This window comes from Gymnoscopelus braueri, assembly GCF_963280865.1.
Source record: "Gymnoscopelus braueri genome assembly, chromosome: 22".
NCBI lineage: Eukaryota > Metazoa > Chordata > Actinopteri > Myctophiformes > Myctophidae > Gymnoscopelus > Gymnoscopelus braueri.
Window position 1 is genome coordinate 18,088,825 of NC_137624.1, and position 23,127 is coordinate 18,111,951.

Sequence of the window (23,127 nt, forward strand, 5' to 3'; positions counted from 1 at the left end):
GAATAGCCAAAGAAATCTAAAAATGACACAGATTCTCTGCCTGGTCCAAATGGGTTAAATAACTTCTTAAACCATACATTTATAGACTCCCTTTCACTACCAGTTTGGGGTCTATTTTTGTGATCTTCTCTTTTTATGCTCCATTATGTGCCTCGCAGACTTAACGTTTTATGCTCTTTTATTATGTTTCTCTCACACATTGTCCTTTGTTTTTTGTCTTGGATGCTGTGCAAAGTGCTTTGTGAGTCTGTTTTAAAATGAGCTTGTTTCGACCCCAAAATGTCTAGGGGATGAGCTGGGAGAAAACACTATAAAAGAAACCAGGGAATAAGTAGCCGAGGACAACAAATGTACAAACTAAGGAAGAATGTATTTACAAACTTAGGGAATTAACAGCAACAAGACCACCAAACAATGATAGTCTGTATGAAGCAAGAATAAATAACACACGCACGCACACCCTTAAAAAGGGAAAGGCCAACGAACACCAGTGCACATACACAACTCTGCACTTTAGTCACCTTGGTTGTGCCAAATACATGTAACACATAAGCACCTTCTTTTGGAAATAGAAGTAATCACCCACAACTAGTTAAAGATAACCTTGCCAAACAGCCAGCTGGCCCTGTCTGTGCTCTTCCCTATAGGCTTTAAGACCGGGAACGCATCTGTGTCATTGTAAGATTTATTTGGCTATTCAAAAACAGCAGATATACAAGCTCATATGAGCTTGTAGATCTACTATTTTGTTTTTAATTGTGGAAGATTTGTGCAAATTTTTGAATATATATATATATATATATATATATATATTTATTTTAAAGCAAATATTTGTAACTGGGGATTCTACAAAAGTTAAGTGGTTAAAATCTAAAATGAAACTATAGATGCTGTCCCGGTCTTAATGGGTTAACAGCCAAAGCCCTGATGAATTGATTGAACACACTTGTGTTCTATCAACTCAATCTCAGCAGTTCACACAGGGGCAAGGAGGACGGTGCCTGGAGAGAGGAGAGGACAGACAAGAAAACAAACAGCACAAATAAAGTACTGGAAAAAAGCGCCCTGCAGGCGTTAGGCCCCATCCTACGTGAAGATGATGATAATGATGATGACTTATTACCCCCCAATGTTTTTTTTCCCTGGTTGGACGTAGCGCGTGGAAGGAACACGTTATTCCAACCAGTTCCTTTCCCCTCCATCAGGCGCCCCGGGCTGTCATGGGGGAGGCGGTATAGCGACCAGGATTACTACATGTTTTTGTGAGGGTAATAACTACCCTGAGAGACACGTGGAGAACATGCAAACTCCACACAGAGTAGGCCCAACTCATCTTTATATGTCTTGACGAATTGAATACACTGGACCGCAATGGAAACAAGCCTTCAGGACTTTTTGTGTTATCCTTTTAGCATTATTGTATTTAACTGTACCTCTGTACCTTTTGCAAACTGTTAATAAAGTATTCAATCAATCAATCAATCAATCAACGGCAACACACAATTGCTCCCACTTTGCAAACCACTGCACCAGAGTCTGCTGTCACTGAAGTGACTGATAAGAGACCTGAAAATCTCCAGAAAGCGTGTCTCCTCTTAACCCTTTCAGACCGAGAACGCATCTGTGTCATTTTTAGATTTATTTGGCTATTTAAAAAAAAAAATTGACATTTTAGCAAATCTTTGAATATATATTTATATTTCAAAGCAAACTTTTGTAACTCAAATATTTGCTTCTACAAATGTCTAAATCCCATTTATTTTTTAATTTTTTAAATATGTTGCTATAATCAGTGGTTCTCAAACTTTTTCATGTCAAGGACCCCCAAAATTATATGAATTTTGGCCGCGGACCCCCATCTCAAAATATTATGTAAAAAAAAAGTTGTAATATAATAAAAAATGTTCGCTATGGAAAAATAGATATTCAAAGATTTGCACACATTGTCACGATTTTTCTACAAGCTCATAGCGCTGCACTCGGTGCCGCGCTATGAGCTTGTAGATCTGCTATTTTTTAATAGCCAAAGACATCTAAAATGACAGATGCGTTCTCGGATCTCCACACAATTGACATAGAGCAGTGCGACTGTGTTTAACTTGCATGTGAAGGAGGCTGGCAGGAAGGAGCTTTAAATGAGCGAGCGTTGGCTGTTGCTGTGCTATAGCAGCTGTCAAGGGATGCTAATACTACTGACAGCAGAGGGACACTTCAAAATGTAATTCTTCTCTATTTGCCACAGACTCCTCACCACACCGGGAAAAAAACACATAATCACAATACAGAAAAGAATGTGAATCAGATCACCTGTGGCTCCAAAAACTGCAGGCTTCTCCCAGGTAAATATACGGTACATTTAGAACATTTATATTCTTACCAGAGTAGGGAATTAGCCTATTTTGTTATTGTTAAACATAATTATATCTCAATTGGGGATGGCCATGTTTGTCCTTTAACCCATTAAGACCTGGAACGCATCTGTGTCACTTTTTAATTTGAGCTAAAAAAGCATTATTTTACACTTTGGCTATTCAAAAATAGCAGATCTACAAGCTCATAGCGCGGAGCTTGTAGATCTGCTATTTCTTTTTTAATCGTGAAAATTTGTGCAAATCATTGAATATGTATTGTTTAAAGCGAACATTATTAACTCTATATTTTGAGATGGGGGTCCACGGCCAAATACATATATTTTTTTTTAATATTGGTCCTTGACATGAAAAAGTTTGATATAGAAACATACGTCTTTCAGAAAACTGTTGGGATTTAGAAGACATTTGTAGAATCGACTTCAGGTCTCAATGGGTAAGTGTGTGTGTGTGTGTGTGTGTGCGTGCGTGCGTGCGTGCGTGCGTGCGTGCGTGCGTGCGTGCGTGCGTGCGTGCGTGCGTGCGTGCGTGCGTGCGTGCGTGCGTGCGTGTGTGTATATACAGTACAATGTGTCTGCGTCACATTAGAGGTAATAGTAGCAGTTTGTCTAAGACGCCAACCTTTCCATGTGTCTGATAAAAGAGAGAAGAGGATATAGTAAAATATTCTCATTATTACTTTTTGGGAAACTGATTAGAGAAAAGAGAACGTAATAAATGTAATGTAATCTAATATAACATTGTTGTTTTAGGTCTTAATTTAAACCACAGCCTTCCTTGAAGGCAATTTGCATCATTAGCCAACTCAGTCCAATTACACAGTCACTTATCTTCACTATACCCTATTAGGGCAGAAATGTTCCCCAATAAATGAGTTGTATTCACTGGGACTCAACAGCTGATCGATTCACAGATCTGATCACACCATAGTAGCCTATCTATTTAACATTCAAGTGCTAAGTCAACTTACAAAAAAATAAGAATAAAGAAAATCTGAAAATAATTGCAAATACGATTTTGATAATTAAATTATGAATTTCCTTCAAAGAGATGATTAAAGACAAACAGCCATCAGAGGGCAGAGGTCAAACAAGACAGACTCATTTATTTAGCTATTATAATGGGGTCACACATATTAACCGATTAAGATCTGGAACGCATCTGTGTAATTTTTTGATTTAAGCTAAAAAGCATTATCTTACACTTTGGCTATTCAAAAATAGCAGATACAAGCTCATAGCGCGGCACCGAGTGCCGCGCTACGAGCTTGTAGATCTGATATATTTGAAAAATCGTGAAAGTGTGAAAATCTTTGAATACATATTGTTTTAAAGCGAACATTTTTAACTCAAATCTTTGCATCTGGGGGTCCCTAAAAAAAAATCTTTTGAGATGGGGGTCCGCGGCCAAATACATATTTTGGGGGTCCTTGACATGAAAAAGTTTGAGAACCACTGATTTTAGCAACATAAGTTTTTACAAAAAACTGTTAGGATTTATAAGACATTTGTAGAATCCCCAGAAGCAAAGATTTGAGTTACAAATGTTCGCTTTAAAAATATATATATTCAAAGATTTGCAAGAATTTTCATGATTTCTCAAAACACAGCAGATCTACAAGCTTAAAGCGCAGCACTCGGTGGCGTGTTATGAGCTATATCTGCTATTTTTGAACAGCCAAAGTTTAAAATAATGGCTAAAGTGATTAAAATCTAAACTGCCAGATGGCTTTCCTGGTCTTAATGGGTTAACTTTGCTCAGAGTGAAGCAACACTGGACAATTAAATCATAATAGGAGCCTGCACTATAGTTTCTGTCAGTCGGTACACATCGTCAATGACAGATTTTCTTTCTCCTTCTGAGACCCCTGACAGATACGTCCCAATTACAAAGACCCAGTTTTCGACTGAAGCCTCGTGAACTCACCAAAAATCAGTGAGTCAGGAAATGAATCTCACAACTCCTGCGAATGTGTCAGCTTCGTAAATAAGTAAGTAGGAAAGAGAGAGACGCTTGTGACACTGTGGTGTTGGGCTGCTGAACAGCTTGTTCGGAACTCAACCATGTAAACGCAGTCCCCCATCACATCCTATTAATTCCCTGTTCAATTCCTCAATGCAGGCTGTCACGGGTTCGGCTTCTCTGCAAGCAAGCTGGAAAATGATTGTCTAGACATTCGCAATAAGTCATCCTCTCTTAAACGGAAGGTTGTTTTGACAAACAATGCAGAGACAAAAATCATCTGTCGGCAGATAATGTTATAAAATAGGGATTCATTCATACTGATGGTTTGCAGTCCTCCAAATACATCCAGAGCTATAATAATTGAGTCTCCAAGTTCACTCTAGCTTGGCTTTATGGCTTTTCTAATTTGGCTTTTCGTTTCCCCACACACGCGTCCACAGAGAGTATAGTGCTGAAATGAAGTCTTGGTATGGCAGCACACAGCACAGAGCTACATGGTAATACTGTATCCGTTTGAAGTGAGCAAAGTTCATAGGAAAACCCTTGGTAATCACTTGGAATGCTAGTTCCCTAATTGTGTTGTAATTGGCACTTATTAGAATTGTTACAAGGTAAGCCTATTGCATGTCGCCTAATAAGTTATTGATTATGCAGAAGTGGAAAGAAGGCATGCAGTAGAGTAGACCAGTGGCTCCCACATATTTTTTTTCGTTTAGCGGCCTCTGTAAACCCCCTCCGGGGTTCTTAGGTTGGAAGCCACTACGCTAGATGATATTTCACGTTATCACTTGTCAACTGGCAGGCACTTAAAATAATATCTCACCACTTTACAACCTTTATCACCATTTGTTTGTTGCGTGAAGCACATAATGCGATATCCCCTGCAGGAACTTGACCTACTTCCAGGGCAGAAAACCACTTAAGAATTTTCGATGGTGGCGGTGCCTGGAAGAACGTACCAGAGACTGCTGGTGAGGGAGAAACTGAGCTACTCAAAGTCGAGAGCGAAGCATTCTGGGTACTGAAATATTCATGGTGTATAGCCAGGGAAATCTCCAGCAGCAATTCCGAGTGATAGGAGGAAGATTGTTTTGTATGCACTTCAAGGAATACATACATGGAGATGTGATTGGAAAAATGGTAGCGTCACCACAAACTTGAATACACAGTTTAATTCAATCTACCACCTTAAAAGGATCTACAGTAATTCAAGAGGTGCAGTGAATGTACCTGTAAATTCAACTAAGGACTAAGGTTTCTGTTTCACCATATATCACCCGATTTATACTTCATCATGCTGAGGTGTCGCTCGCCCCAAAATAGCCAATGTACAGTATAAGCCCACACTCTACTCGCAGCCATAAAAGCTTGTGAGCTTGTAAATTGCCTATTTTCGGGTGAGCAACACCGTCATGTGATGGGAGTATAAATTAAGTCTATGCCTGAACGCTTTTGCCAGGGCCCTATACTGGCCAGGTTTTCTCAAGCTATACTGACCCCGGTGATTACTAAGATGTCCATGGGTGTCTTATAAAAACAATAGTCAGGAAGTTTGCTCGCTGTTTATTTGCTTTTATGTTGTAACTCATGAGTCATTGCCGCTGACTCATGAGTCGAGTTGAGATTGAGACCGTTGATGGTCTCGTATATTCCGCCTCTTGTCTAAAACACCTGGGGCCTGGCGAGAAGTGAGGGAGGCTGGAATTGCTCACACCCCTCGGTAAATGGATTTATGCACAGTATTAAAAAGCCAATAAGTCGGACAAGGCTGTACACCACTGCACACGGCTGAACAAAGAGACTCACATGAATGGACTAATATTCAATCATTTCCTGTCATTTTGATAAGTTTGGAAAACACTGCTGTAATAGCTTTTTCAACATGTTTCTTCACACTGTTTGCACAAGCAATCTCTGGAATTAATAGAATAACAGGCACAGCTGTTCTTTCTCGCTTTTTAGTTTGGGCATTTTATATTACGACTACAAATATTATTATTCACTATGACTAATACCTTTACTTTCCATAGGTACTTGTCCTTTAGCAAGAAATAGAGCTATCAAAACTATTGACTTGCTTTCCCTGTGATGGGATTGAAGGGTTTCATTTAAAAGTTTGTATCCATTTTCAAAAAATGAATAAATAACCAATTTGTTGCCTAAACGTTTTCAGGCAATATTTCAAAACCACGGAGGACTTTATTTGTCCTAACAAGAACAACAAAAAAAAAAAATCATTTATCATTATGTACTTAGCCAGTGGTGATTTTGTATGATTAGTGTAGGTGGTGATTGTTCTGTTGGTATTAAACTAATTAAAGCATAATTATCTTTCCAAAGACATATTTTGAGCTGAAAAACTGTCAACACGTGTGTTAAGACTTTGAAGCCCCTTTTGAACTTAACCTTTTGAAACGCACATCTCTAAATTGTTGTTCCAGAACTGTCAATATAAGCATAATTATGATAGCTCATTCTGCAGCTCTAATTCTCTACTTTCATTATGAAAATCACAAATACAAACATGCTCAATAATACAACCTTTGAGGTATTTGGCATAAATTAACTTAACTGTAGTTCTTCATTTGTCGATCTGTGGTGAGTTTAATTTACATACAACTTAACTGTAGCACACCCCAGAAAGAGAAGGGTAAAACTATGTAGCCTGGTTCCAGACGAATCTGCCATTGCAAAGAGAAATTGCCCCTGGCAGATTAGGTCTGGCCCCTCTCCATAGACCATATTCACACGGCGGCCATATTGGAATTTAACATTGAAAGTGCCGCCACCCGGGGTGGCTACTTTCATTGACTTTAGGCTCTATGCACAGCAGCCATATTATCACTTCCTTCACAGGTGTTACCAATGATACTAATGAAGGCTCTGTTCCATTTAGTGTAGCACAGTGGTTCTCAGACGTTTTAATTTCCATGACCACCACAACTCTGAGAGTGTACAAATGGAACCAAATGGACCCTTACGGGTCCATTTGGTTCCATTTGTACACTCTCAGAGTTACACACCCGTAAGAGGCCATTTGGAACCCCCTCAAGGAACCATGAGGGTACCTGGACCACACTTTGAGACCCACTGGTGTAGCAGAGTGTTTCCAGTGAGCCAACATGCACAATATCAGCACCCTGACTCTGTTTGACCAAAATGGAACAGAGCCTTAATTAGTATCATTGGTAACACCTGTGAATTTCTTCACAATGTGGCTGCTGTGCATAGAGCCTATAAAGATTGGATTTCTCTCCCTCCGAAGTTGTGAGGGACCAATCAGGGCCCAGTATGCAAATATGGGGCGGGTTTATCACCAGAGGCATTTTTTTTATTTGCCCCTCGTAAATGCAGGTTCCACACAGAGATTCCAGACTAATCTACGCAGTGATATTAGTCTGGCCATGTCAGGCTAAAAACTATGGAGTATTATTGATTGTGTTTCCAACGTTATTTGTTAAGTCTATACCATTAGAGACTACAGTAGCTATGTATTATTCCATATGTGGTTTATTATATGCTTTGCAACTCCTTTAGCCTCTGTGCCCTTGTTGTGATGTGTATTTGCGTCCACTGTTTGTTGATTGTCCTGGTGACAAATCCTTCCATCAATAAAACCTCAAACGCACACAACAGACTATCAGCCAAAGCGTGATAAACTCGGCTACACCGGCAGGCTGTTCCGGTTTTGTTATCGTGGTCAAGTGAAGCAGTCAGTAGTTTAAGAGTAGCAGTAGAAAAGAAATGAGCCTCTCAACCTAAATGTGGTTAAGGGGAGGGCAGATTTTAAAGTAGCCTAGTGCATGCCGTTTCTCCGTGTCTGAGAGCATCTCAACTAATTCCCCATTTTGGAACACACACACGACGGCTCTGTGCATTACTGTAGCCTAGTCCCAGGTGACACTCGTAACTTTACTCTAAGAGAGCTTAATCCGGTAACGTCATCAACAGTGATGGCTGCTCAAGTCATAGCGGCCATAATGATAAGAAACCGTTGGTTAGCAGCGTTGCCAGATCGGCGACCATTCCAAAATATAAGGAATGGCATTATGGCTTTGGAAAATGGTCAGCAGTAATGTAAATGATTGAAGTCACAATCAAAGGTCTAAAAATTCTATATCATTAGCACGGTCCACAGAGCCTAGTCCCTACACGTGCCAGAGCCTCCCCCGGTCCCGGAAGAGTAGTTCCGGAGAAGCAGACCGACTGTCTTTCCCTAGAGGACTGACCGTGGGTAGCTACGGGTAAGTCGGTGCTTGATCAACCCCGGCTGGGTCACCTGGGCGAGGGTGTATGTTTTTGCGAGACCTGAAACACCCGATGACCCCAGGCGACAACACTGATGATACCATGTTATGTTTTCTTTATAGTGAGAAAGAAATGCAACGCCTTCTTTTAAATATTTACACAAATGTATATAAAAAAATATATAGGAAATAAAATATATAGTTGTACTATACTTTAACTGTGTGCGTGCGTGCGTGCGTGCGTGCGTGCGTGCGTGCGTGCGTGCGTGCGTGCGTGCGTGCGTGCGTGCGTGTGTGTGTGCCAGTGTACAAATGTTCTTATACCCGCAGGTGTAAACAAGAACATAAATGTCAGTGTGTGACTGGGATACCAGTCTGAAAACATATATCTCCTATCACAGGGGTCCCCAAAATAGGCTATTATTCATTATTAATCACCAATCACATTTGATTGTCTCTATATTTACGAAATAACGTTTAAGAAACAGATTAAACATTTATCCCCTATTAAGCAACAATGTATTTTACCGTAGACCTTCTTTTTACATAATGGGGATTGATATTGGTATTGACTGCACCTCAGGGCTCGTTGAGACTGATGAAACAGGGGTTATGACATGGTGTTGCATTAATTAGGTCTAGAATTGCTGATCTACCTTAAGTCAATCCACCTTCAAGCCAGGTTAGCTCTCATTTGATTAGCTTGTTAACTCAGTGACTTCTTCTCTGTGGAAATATGTTGGTTTTAATCACAAATAGAGCCCACGCTGTATGTCTGTCCTGTCTGTTCCCAGCACCGGCCAGCGAAAGTCGCTCTGAGGAGCGCTGTGACCGGCCAGAATAGCTCACGTCTGTGCCCACCCCTTCAGAGCATGGGAAGTTGGGAAGCGATAGCGGACGATGGGAAAAGAAGGCTGTCCCTCCACCTTTCGAACCAATAATCATAAAGTCACCAGAAAGGACTCGAATAACGCACACTTTGAAACGCACACTTTTCGACAGGCAAATATTGGACTTGGGATGGTATAGTCAAAAAGAGTAAACCATTCCTTCAGGAACATATGGTCCTACATCAATCACGTGTCAACTGGAGATAGCTGTTAAAACTGGAGTAAATACAAAATACAGAGGCCTGGAATATGTTTTTTTTGGACAGGTTCAAATATTTATGCATGTAAACTGAGGTTATACAGTACTAACAATTATTGTGCCAGAATAAAAAAATCCACTTGATATCCTTGCATGTTTTTGTCCCTGCTTTTGTGCAGTAAGTGTGATTAAAGTGATCACTATGTAATTGCCTTCACATAAATATACGAGCTGAGAATTAAAGTTTAATCATTTTATTTCCCACGCTTTGTGTGTTCAGAGCAACAGCACAAGAAAAAGACGGAAAAGAACAAAAAGGAAAAAATTCAATCTTTCAGGGTGATTATTCCTTTTTTTCTCCCCTCAATTAACCCATTAAGACCGGGAACGCATCTGTGTAATTTTAGTTTTCTTTGGGCTGTTCAAAAATAGCAGATATACAAGCTCATAGCGCGGCACCGAGTGCCGCACTATGAGCTTGTAGATCTGCTATTTTTGAAAAATTCATGAAAACAAATATATATATATATATTTTTTTTTTTCAAAAAACTGTTAGGATTTAGAAAACATTTTAAGAATCGGAACCTCAGGCCTCAATGGGTTAAAGCGAAGGACCTAAAGGGTACATGGGAGGGAGAGTGATCTGATGAAGAAAGGTTTTGCTCCCCGTGGCGGACGGTTCTGATTGTGTGAACTAAGTCTGGCGGTAATCACTTCTCAGTATCAGGCCCATCAGTGTCTTCATGTCATCCTCGTTGGCCCATGATCCAATCAGTCTATGCTGTGTGCTTTTCGGGCTGATAAATTGGGCTGTCACCACAGGGATATCAGCACCAGCTATGAACATAGAATGATGAAAGCCAAAACAAGAATCTATTTTTCAATTTCCCACACCTTGAGTAATGGCTTCCTTTGTGAAGGTCTTATTCTCAGAACGGTGTCGAAGGAGGGAGGGAGGGAGGGCGTGTTTTTGTCTATTTTTGGGAGACGTGTCTTTGTGTCTTCTGGAAACATCACAGCGGGTGTTATTTTTAGCGTTCGGTGTTTGTTCATAACTCATGTAGCGCAACAAGTTGCGATATCATGTTGAAGTGGTTTGGATAGCTGTTTTGCTCAAATTTACGGAGCATATTTTGAGGGACGAGGCTTGACGGAATAGACTGCGTTATGATAGTTACTGCCACACATTAGCCGTTTTTATTTTGCGTCAACGTGTTGAAATATTTACCTACCGCGTCTCACAAAGTTGATCGTTCCTTATGCCATTAAGACCTGGAACGCATCTGTGTCACTTTAGATTTATTTGGCTATTAAAAAATAGCAGATATACAAGCTCATAGTGCGGCACCAAGATTTTTGAAAAATCTTGGATTTTTTTTTTTTTTTTTTTTAAGGATTTAGGATTTAGAAAACATGTTTAAGAATCGTCTCAGGTCTTAATGGGTTATTCAACAATATACTATTTGAAAGTGATGTCTAAAGTCCATGTTTGTACAACATCAGAGAGATAGATAGAACATACATATTTTTTATGAAATGTAATTGAGTGGGAACAATAAGTATAAAACCAGTGAATAAAATATTCTATATAGAAAACGTGAATAAAAGCCTATATTGTATTATTGCATCTTTGAGGTCTAAATTACAGGGAAAGCTGAATAAATGTGTCAAATTAGACTATTTTGAACTCATTGTGTGTAAGGACTACTTGCTTTGATGAGTAGGTAAGGCTGCACTGGAAGACTGGCAGAATGTGTGATGTGAAGAAGTCTAAAGCACTTATTTGAATTAATGAAACCCTCCGGTGCAAATAAACCCACCTTTTAGGAGTAAGCTCTCATAGATTCCATTACTTGCCAGCTGGCTGTCAGCCAAGAGCATTTACTGTATGATGTGTACAGGGAAACAATGGAAGCAAATCAAATAGCAGTATTGGAAAACTTCAGTATCATTATACTATTCTTTTATAGTTTATTTTATTCAGAATGACAGAACCCCGATGCTAAACCTCTTCGGAGTGTGCAGTCTGTAGCAATTCGCGGCTACCTCGTTTAACCGTTTTATTTTGTGGAGCAACCTATGATAATACAATACTGGTTACTGTTGTGCTGCTTGTCACTGATTAACATATTAACTAAAAGACATATCAACAGGCTGCTGTTAAAGTGTGATATCATGGCTTGATGTAATGACGTGGAATTACTCATATCTCTGATAGACAAGGTGTAAATTGGCACTAATTGCCTTTTTCAGTGGTTTTACAATAATAAAAAAAAAAAACATACAATACTTCATTGTATGATAGCGTCACTCAAAAGTAGTAAAAATAGCTGATCAAGGTAAATATATATATTTAAAAAATACAGGAATGCCAACCAAACAATTCCCTAAGTTCCTCCCTCCCCAATTTAAAAGGCCTCACTAAGTAAAAGATCACTTCACAAGGACACTGCCAACACATGAAGGACACAGATGGGGGGAAAAAAGGGGGGGGGGTGTCAGTAAAATGTTTAATTAGCTCTCCACTCCCGCCCTGTTCGTCCATAAATTCATATTATTTATCCAACGCTTCACTCGTGCTCTCTTTGCACTGAATTACCATAAATTCAACCGTCTATTGTAGGTAAATACACTGACAGGGAAGCGTTGGGCAGGGAAAATCCTTCCGTTAGTTCATCCTCGTTGGCATGGCAAGATAAACACATTCCCATCCAAGCGTAATGTATTCATTTTTTAAATGATTATTAGACTTCCAGTTTACCAGCCCTGCCACCGGAACAGAACAGAGATTACATCACAAATAAGAGGGAAGTCAGGCGGCTGTATTTTAACGGTATTAATTACGCTGGGCCGGTTGACAGTGCAACAAGATTTATTCAATATGTCACAAATTGCGTGAATGTTAGCAAATGCAGTGGAATGCATTATAATCCACACTTATCACTGCTCGTTATTTGTGCAATCCTCCTTTACATACATTATATTTATAAATAATAAGATGTTTCTATGAAGCCCATGTCCATATTGCATAATAAACATACTTATAATGCATTATAATCCATTTATAACGCTGTATAATTATTGTATAAGCACTGATAAAATATCAACGCTTCAAAACACTATTAATAATAAACAGCATTAATAATGCTTTATATAACACAGAGCATTGGATCATTTATAAAGTCAAGTATCATAACAGATGAAAAGGAAGTCATTAAGCTAACACAATGGACCACAATGAACCAGTGGTGGAAAAAGTACAATTTTGTTTTACTTAAAGGTAGGGTACGTTTTTTTGTTTAAAAGGTTAAAGTAGGCCTACTATATTCTGATAGTAATCATTGCTACAGAGCGTTTGTTCGGTCACACAGGGGTCTCTCCAGCTCTTTAGTAAACAGAATTATGTACATTTTCAGGTAGGTGACAACATTTAAGCCAATCAGGAGAGAGCACTGAAAATACATTTTCTGTAGCAATGAGTACTATCAGAATATAGAGCTATTTAACACTTATTTTAACCAAAGTATAAGTAATCACTTACCTACCTTTAAGTAAAAGTATCAATATTGCAATGTAGAAACACTCTGTTACAAATAAAAGTCTGGTAATATAAATGTACTTAAGTAAAAGTACAAAAGTATAGGCATCTAAATATACTTAAAGCACCAAAAGTAAAAGTAGTCATTATGCAGAATATCCCATTGCAGAAGTTATAATATCTATACAACGTATAAAATTATTTTGAAAATAGACAGCATTTAAATGGGGATGAAAAGGTTAGTGTATGTTTTGTAATAATAATCAAAATCTACAAAAAGTTAAGTTTTTCAATAATTGTACAATATTTGCCTCTGAGGTGTAGGCCTAGTGGAGTAAAAGTATCGAAAATTGGAAATACTCCAGTAAAGTAAAAGTACCTCAAAATTGTACTTAAGTAGCCTACTAAGGAAAAACCTATATATTATGCCTTCATGTGTACCGGCATATACTGTAGTGAGTCATGCTCGCCTCGCCCATTGTTATTTCCAGCACAATGGACAAGCATATGCCTCGCTATAAATGCAATATTCCCCACAATAAATAAATCTTTGAATATATACATATATTTTTAAAGCAAACATTTGTAACTCAAATCTTTGCTTCTGGGGATTCTACATGTCTTCAAAATCCTAACTGCCTTTTTTGAGAGAAAAAACATATGTTGCTGCTCAAACCTTTTCATGTCAAGGACCTCCCAAAATGATTATGTATTTGGCCGTGGACCCCCATCTGAAAATATTTTGTTCTAGGGACCCCCAGAAGCAAAGATTTGAGTTACAAATGTTCTCTTTACAAAAAAAAAAATATATATATATATATATATATATATACATATATATATATATATATATATATATATATATATATATTCAATGATTTGCACAAGTTTTAATGATTTAAAAACAAAAATAAGAGATCTACAAGCTCATAGCGCCGCACTATGAGCTTGTAGATCTTCTATTTTTGAATAGCCAAAGAAATCTAAAAAATTAATGACACAGATGCTTTCCCGGTCCTAATGGATTAAGCTTCATCCTCTGTGGAGCGCAGTTTCATTGAAATCCAGCCAGTAGCTTTCAAGATACGTTGTTTGGGACCAAAGTGGTGGACCGACCAACCATACCATCCCTATAGAGCCACTATAGTGGTGATTATAACAATCACCCTCATCCATCACTCTCATCACCCGAAATGTAATTTGCCATACGTTTAGACACCCATAACTTACCTACAACCGAAGACATTTTTATCAGTAAACTTGTCATGATGAATAGCTTTACTTGTCAGATAAGATCCCACAAATCACTTATCACATTTACTTTGCAACGGGCGCATTTCATAAACTTTGTCCACCAAGTCGTCAAAGTACTTGAAGTTGTTTGATGATATCCTCGTGTGCCTATTTCTTACCCTCTCTCTGTCAAGTGCAAATGGGGTTGTTTATGCATTTTTAAGTGAATGTACTGCATGACAGAACCCATTCTGTATAGTTTTCTAAAGAGGGAAAGACCCGGTGAACTATGTAGCGCTCAAACAGAGACAGAACGTGCAATAAAGCGTGAAAGTACAGCTTGAAATTTAAAGGTAAATATTTGGGCTGCACGGCCTTGCAGGACTTTCAGATGAGCTTTCTCGGGTGGCTTAAAAAGCAAGTAAAAACAAACCGAGATTAATAGCTTGGAAAAAGCTTTGCTCGGAAAGACAGCTGGGATGAGGGAACGGAAGCCACGAGACTCGGGCATGGTCATCCACATGAAAGAAATGTCATCCAGGCTTATATGGTAAATATGCTCATATAGGGGGGAAAAGAGTTTGTCTCAGTGTATTTACTGGTTAAATAAAGGTTATATTTAACTTCTTAATCTTCACACGTCCTTTTATATTACAAGTAGTAGTGAACATACCCTAAATAATGTATTATCGACTATGTGCAGTGTGTGTGTGTATGCTATGTATGTGTGTGTGTGTGTGTGGGGGGGGGGGGGGGGGCTCGCACAAATTACAATATATGGACCGCTTTCAAATCCACATAAACAAAAGAGCGCTAGCAGTGGAAAATGTAAATCAGAATCCCTCTGTTCCCGTCGCTGTCTCCAAGACTGAAGAAGAAGTTGGGGAAGAGAACGATAGAAAGACAGGGAGAGTAACTTTCCATGAGCATTAAAGCTAGCTGCTCCACTGAAAGGCTGGTTGTACTAGAACAGCCAACAGCCAAGTTCCAGCACACACTGATTTAAGTCGGTTGCCAGCTGAGGGACCATGGCACCCTGCTCTCCAACGTTATCCAGAATGTCATCTCATGCAAACTGTAGACTATGTGTACTTGCTCATTTGGAATTTGGTTAAAATAATGAGCAATAATGGAAAATGGAATTGGACAAATTGAAGGACACGTACAGAGAGAGAGAGAGAGAAGCAAAGTAGAAGGAAAGGCAAAGAAGTGGAGCAGGTGCAGTACAGCAATAGGCCCTGGCGCTTCGCTGCTGCAAAGTCCTTCATGAGCCCCTTCATGGAGTCATGCTCCACCAGTGACAATATGCCTGGCCCCTCCAGTGACAATATGACGGGCCCCCTCCAGTGGCATTGTGCCTGGGGGGGGGGGGGGGCTCGAGGAGTCATCCCTCACTGGCCACAGTGAGACCGAGGTGACTCACTACACAGTGTCGAGCCCCACACCATTCAGAGCCAGGCATCCCATGCGCAGGAGCCAGGCAGCTCACACCAGCCAAGGCGAGGCAGCTCACATCACCCAGAGCCAGATCCCCCGCCCCCCAGCCAGAGCCTGGCAGCGCACAACACCCACAGCCAGGAACTCCTCCAGCCAGAGGCAGGCAGCCCACACCCAGGGTTGCCAGATCTGCTTATTATAATTTCCCTGCAAGATTTTATTTGAAAATAGCCGATCTACAAGCTCACAACGCGTCGCGACGCGTTGTGCGCTTATAGATATGCTATTTTCAAATAGCTGATGTATATTTTAAAGTGCTCATGTGGCCCATAGTCGCTTCTTTTGGGCTGGTTTTCCTAGACCTGGTTGCTGGTTTCTCTCACAGAATCTGGCAACACTGCCCGCACCAGCCATGCAGCGTCAGGTGGCACAGGGCGTCCATCAGGTGTCATCAGCTAAAAGGACGTAAGAGTTGATTCCACGTCCTTTGAACAGGACGTGGTGAGCGCCATAAGTGCGATCAAAGCCATCTATACCCTGTCTACCGCCGCAGAGGATCGGGATGAAATATTCCTCTGCGGTCTACTGCCCCAGCTACAGTCCATGACGGAGGAGGAGGAGGAAGGAGGCAGTGAATTTTAAAAAATGCCCCAGAAGGCTTTTGAGGCCTGGTGTGGCCAGTATGAGGAGGAGGTGTTTATTTCCATAAGGCCAGGGACATAGATGTGCATGTGCGTGCGTGCGTGCGTGTGCGATTTGACAGCAGTTTACCAGTTCTCCAGACATGCAAGAGACATCTGTCTCTCACCGCCTTGTGCATTTATACATGTACTGTATGCAAAACATAGTCAACACATGCCCCTGTGACAGTCAGGGAGGTAGGGTGTGCCTCCTGGCTGAGATTTCTGCTCTACTGAGTGCACCTTTCTAGTTGAATATGGAATGGTTTTACACTATTTACAGGAAGTGAGGCTGCATATGTATGCTGGTTAGGTGACAGCCTTGTTGAAGAGATTTGCTCTTGTTAATAAAAAGTCTCTCATGATTAGATTTCAAAGGTGACATCTACGTAAGTATGTTTTGCAAAGGAACACATTGTTCACTTTTCCATTGCAGCTCAAAGGGGAGCAGGTTTAAAAACCTTTAAAAAAAAGAGGTTACCTGACAAAATAATATCAGGGATAGACTTCATGTAACGTTGTGAATGTAGTGTAAAATAAGATATTATTGTATTGTGACCTTTGAGATTTAAGAGGTATACTTTTCACTCTAGATATGTGGGGACTCCTTTAATTGCATGAGGAAGGTAGTGCACGCACATCCGTGGCCCAGGTGCAAGACAAGCAAAAGTATAATAAAAAAGATAGTACTTATTTTTTTCTACTTTTGTTCTACTCCTTTAAGTACAGTATCTGAGTAAATGTATCATTACATTCCACAGCTAATATTTTACTGAGCAAAAGCTAACATTTGCATTGATTTTAAACATGGTTACTTGCAACCTTATTACTGTTTTGCACATTATGTTCTTCAGTTCACTCAGAAGAAACATACTTAGGTAACCGTATGTACATAATAACGCGTGCCTGGCTGTGACCTCAGAAGCGGTATGAACAGATTGTGGCTAGTGTGGTGAGTGTCCTTGACGATCCACTCAGCCTTTGCTACAGGCCTCACAACGCGTCTTGTATATTTCCGAGCTTACCTCTGACGAACAGGAATCATCAAAGTGTTTATCGTAGAAACAGTACGACAAATAGCACCATCAATAAAACAGTAAATAAAATAAAGCAATAAAATAAAAGCAATAAAACACTAACCACAGTCATAAACATAATAAAGCAAATAGTGTGGGAATAAAGCAATAAAACTATAAGCAAAAGCAATAAAATACAGTAATGAACAGCGCCATAAAACAAATGGTGAGGGAAAAGAAAGATAGGATGATCACTGGAAGGCTAGACCATAAACATGTATTTTAAGAAGATATTTAAATGAACAGATAGACTCCATACACATGTTCTCTGGTAGATATTTCTTGACAGACAGATTGATTGATTGATTCTCACCCTTGGGCAGCCAGCCTTCAGTTGGCAACTTGAGCATAGATGAATGCCGGGCAGTCTTCGATTCATTTATCAAATACCCATACCCTTATTTTATTCACAAGGACAATGAGAAAATAGCTTTTGATTAACACTTCATGGCCAATGTATAGTCCTAGTCGCTTATTTTTGGATTTTTTTTTTACCTGGTCACTTTTTTCTCTTGCAAAATCCTGGCTAACTTTGTATGCAGCCTTTCTTTGAGCCGCCGGAGGTAGCGGTTTTCCACTCCAGATCTGCACATGCTGGCTCTTTAGCTTGTGCAGATTGGTCAGCTGCTATATTACCCCTAGGGAAGATAGGGCAGCTGACCATGCTTATCACCAGACACATGCACACATACTGCAGGAGCCAAACGTTGCCCAAGCACCTGCTAGTGCATACATGGGCAACTGGTGGCCCGGGGGCCACATGCGGCCCCCGCCTTCACTTAATGCGGCCCGCAGGTTAATATCAGATTACTGATATATTATTGATTTCAGCTGTTACAATTCCAAACATTCAAACATAACCCACTTTAATTACTTCAGTCTATATTAGTAGCTTAATGACTAGTATTGAAATTCTAGTCTTTTTTATGTTCAATGTATTTGTATTTAAGTTCATACAGTTAAAATAAGTATAACTAAATGCATTTGAAATTAAATACAAATGTTACTTTTCAGGATTCCAATTCAAAAATAGCAACAATTAAATCAGGATTCCAATTAAAAAATTGCAAAAATGGCAGATATTTGAGATTGTAGATCGGCTATTTTTGCTACTTTCGTGTGACATAGAATGGCCCGACAGTAGGCTATATGCAATGTGGCCCTCTGGAGTTGGTGTGGAAATATAGTGGCCCTCTCCATCATCAAAGTTGCCCACCACTGTGCTAGTGCCTTAATAGAAGAAACTGCCCGAAATTCATTCATTCATTTCTTTCTTGCTGAACCGAAATGCAGTCACTCTCTGGCATAATACTCACGCTGTAAACTCCAGTGTTAATCTAACTCTAACAGTGTACAAATGAAACACTCTAAAATTAACAAATTAACACAATTATCATAAAATGAGCAATGATACATAATGTATGCACAATAACTGTACGACCTCAGAGGAACAGAATAACAGGCTTGTCGGTGAAACTACAGCAGTCCTGTCTTCCTTTACATTAGCGGTCGTGTCAGCGCTTTAAACGGCAAAAATATGGATGAGAACAACGTACAAAATGACCCTTTTCTATGATGGCAAGTTCAAGAGCTCAGCTTTGCCGGTCGGGGGGGCGGAATTGTGTGTGTGTGTGTGTGTGTGTGTGTGTGTGTGTGTGTGTGTGTGTGTGTGTGTGTGTGTGTGTGTGTGTGTGTGTGTGTGTGTGTGTGTGTGTGTGTGTGTGTGTGTGTGTGCCTCACACGATGCACATCTTTGATGCAAGTGTCACTGACGCTTATATCTGTCAGGATCTTTTGGCTATTTTTTAAGGGTGACTAAATGTATGGTTAAATGGAGATAAACATCAAAGCATAGTACAATCCATGAATCATCGAAAAATCGAATTACAGTAGCCTATACATGGAAAAAAGGAAAGGTTTGTTTAAAGGATCTACACCATGAATTTAAAAAATATATATATATTCAATATCTTATTGTTTATGTCCCTCAAACGTTTTTCAAAAGGTTTGAGCCTAAATCAAGCCTCAGATATACTCATTCCAAATAACTCTCTGGCTTATAAAGCACTTTCACCTGCAATACCACATTGTCCTGTTTGGCACGGGGCGCTATTGAGCCAGTTTGTATGCATGTTATCCCCTGGTTCTGTGTGGAAAAAGTAAAAAAGAAAAATAAGGGGGAAAAAATAAGAAGAAAAAAATAAGAAAAAAAAAATATTTTTTGGGGGGTTGGAACTGAAAAACGAGAGGTATTGTACCCTGACGTGACGTCACGTCAGGGTGCAAATCAGTTTGGCCTGTTTTAAGACCAATTTACAGAAAACCCCAGATTTGCTGTGAAAGCCTGAGTGTTCAAACTGGGGTATTTTTGGGGATAGAAGAGAGGTAAGGGAGACCAAAACCCCTAGTCCCTTTAAATGTGGTTGTTGGTCTCAATCAGGCACGATCAGCTACGTATGCATAAGAGATGAGCTGTATTCTCAGTGTGTCCACTGATTGTGAAGTGATCTGAAGACATACATCAAACAAATTAACCCTTTAAGACCGGGAACACGTCTGTGTCATTTTAAGATTTCGTTGGCTATTCCAAAATAGCAGATATACAAGCTCATAGCGCAGCATCGCGCACTATGAACTTGTCGATCTGCTTTTTTTTTTAAATAGTGAAAATGTGTGCACATCTTTGAATATATATATTTTTAAAGCGAACATTTTTAACTCTGTTACAACTTCTGGGGGTCCCTGGAACAAAATATTTTGAGATGGGGTCCACGGCCAAATATATATTTAAAAAAAAACTGATTTAGAAGATATTTGCAGAATCCCCAGAACAAAAGATTTTAGTTACAAATGTTCGCTTAAACATATATATATATATATATTCAAAGATTTGCACACATTTTCACGTTTTCTTTCCCAAAAATAGCAGATCTACAAGCTCATAGCGTGGCACTCAGTGCCGCGCTATGAGCTTGTACATCTATATTTACAAGCTATTAATAGAAGTATATCTATATATGTTTGAATAGCCAAAGAAATTAAAAAATGACACACAGATGCATTTCCGTTCTGAATGGATTAAATGCATATTCAATGTATGTCAGTCAGCTGATGTTTCCAAAAGATCAGCAAGATCAATGACATGGTGTAGGCTACATCCTATAGGGCTTTCTGATCTGCATACAGTCTGGAATATAAATGAAAAGTATGCTAATGGCCTCCATTTCTCTCTCCGTGAGCATTGTAATGAGGCACTTTGAGACGCTTTGCTGGAGGTTCTATGATTATAATCTGTCAGAATGATGGCTTTCTACTCTTCGTCTTGACCGATGACGTTGATGAGAACAATCAGAATAGAGTGAAGGCTGCCAGTCTTATTGTTGCCGGGCAGATGCTATGGTGTGTTGTGCCAAAGAGAACAATTTCACATTTTTTTACTGTGACAAATTACTGCTTCTAAAATGGAGAGTTCCAGTCATTGATTATGATTGGCCGCGTCCCGTTGTGAAATACTCGATAAACACAAACCTGGACCGCATGTATCGGTATCACTGTGCCAACGACTCGTTTACAATATATTCACCGTAATGTTCCATAGATGTTTTACCGTGCAATTTTGTTTTTCCTATGCCAAGGCAATAGGAACCTTTCATGGGCATTTGCACAGCAACTTGTTTGTTTGTGTGACTACTTTTGTATTTTATCGTTTCTTTTCAGAAACGGCAGATCTACAAGCCAACAGTGCATCGCAATGCAATGTGTTGTGAGCTCATGATCGGGGGATTTTGGGGGCGAGGGGGGGGGGTGTAGGATCAAGGCCTGACACCTGCAAACACACTCAATCTGGATCAATCGTGGAGGCACTTGCTTCTAATTACACGACATTGCAACTCCTCGGCAACGTTCATTGGAATGAGGAGGAATAGAGACGAGGCGAACAAAGTGCAAGCCAGCTCTCGCACGTTTAAAGGACTTGTCATCCTAGTCACTTCTTTACACGCTAAAGGTCTTAGCCTCCCTTTATCACTGAGGCCGTGTTTCTTCAAATGGATCTCTTAGTTCAAGGACTCTTGTCAACAGAAAGGTAACCTAAACATGCATCCTGTAGTCTGCATGTCTCCAGACTCTCACTTTCCTACATACCTACTCTAAACCCTGACAAGCAAGGGCAGATGAATGGTGAAGAAACAAAAAGGATTGTTTTTTGATACTCCTGATGCAGACAATACACAGGGATTTATTTGTAAAAACTAAAAAGCGAGGGAACAATTTCTCAACCACTAAAGGCCTGTATTTTTCTTTGTACGAGAAACACTGAAAATAGCCAATCTACAAGCCCACAATGTATCACATCGTGACGGGGATATCAAAAGCAGAGGCAGGGATCCCCCCCTATCACTCCCAGTAAATTGAACCCTGCACACACCGTTTGTAGGATTCTCTCACCTAAGACTATCCCTTGTCTTTTATCATCTTAATGGGAGCTCTCATGGCCACTGCCAAACGCAATCCCTTCTAAAAAGGGATCGTGTAAATGTAACAAAGAGGACATGTTCCGTTAAACCTGGAGTAATTAATGCACCTGGGATAGCGGGGCAGCTACAACAGACCAACGACTTTGCGAAAGAATAAAACAAAAGAGAGAGCCATTCAATTGCTAACTTAAATATATGGACTCCTGTTATTGTTTTGGGCTCGAACATAACTTTCAGGCCTCCTTTTCTATAAAGCCAAATAGTTCTCCCTCCTCTCTTGATACCTTTGGAGACGGTGAGTGGGAGGACTTATGTGTGACTGAGAAATTCACCAGAAGGTGTCTCATTTGCCTCGCTTCCGCACGGCTCTGCCACTCCTTTGTGTATTAATTATACTCAGAAATGCAGAACCTCAGCATCCCCTGGCGCCGTTTGTACTTATCTGACATATTTCACCAGTTTCAATGTATCGAAACTCCTCCCATGGGGAGGACGGGCAGATTTTCCCCTAGATATTTATGTGAATCTGTCCTAACAACATACTGTACGTGTCCATATCAGTATTTATGTATGCATTTATGCATGAATCCATCCCCCCACCTCACACCCACGCACATATGCACGCATGCGCACGCACGCACGCACACAAACACACACACACGCACACACGCACACACACACACACACACACACACACACACACACACACACACACACACACACACAAAATCAGCTGAAACTAATCGTTATTCTTTGAAAGACCTCATGCTTCCTATGTCCCAATTATTCTAGGATGACCAGCCGATGAAGAACGCAGGCATGTTAGAGGAAAACGTTGTTTGAGAGAATAAGCCATTAAATGAATCACTGCCGCTAGCATGTTGAAGCCTTCCATCATAGACAGTTCATCAAATTAAGCTTATAACACTTCTAGAAATATCATGGGTAAATCAATGAGAACTGACATTCTTCATGTTCTTTATTCTCTTTCTTTCTTTCTTTCTTTCTTTAACCTATA

General features: G+C 39.9%; 1 protein-coding gene across 1 annotated transcript in view; it reads left to right on the forward strand.

The window, feature by feature from the left end:
- The window catches only part of LOC308078875 (UTP--glucose-1-phosphate uridylyltransferase-like), a gene marked incomplete at both ends in the record, with an annotated part of 42,185 nt that extends 25,665 nt beyond the window's left edge, over nt 1–16,520 (forward strand). The window contains 2 exons of the mRNA XM_080420218.1: nt 15,894–16,041; nt 16,374–16,520. Coding sequence (XP_080276344.1) covers nt 15,894–16,041; nt 16,374–16,520 — 295 coding nt within the window. The remainder of the gene's footprint in view (nt 1–15,893; nt 16,042–16,373) is intronic.
- Nucleotides 16,521–23,127: the final 6,607 nt, after the last annotated feature.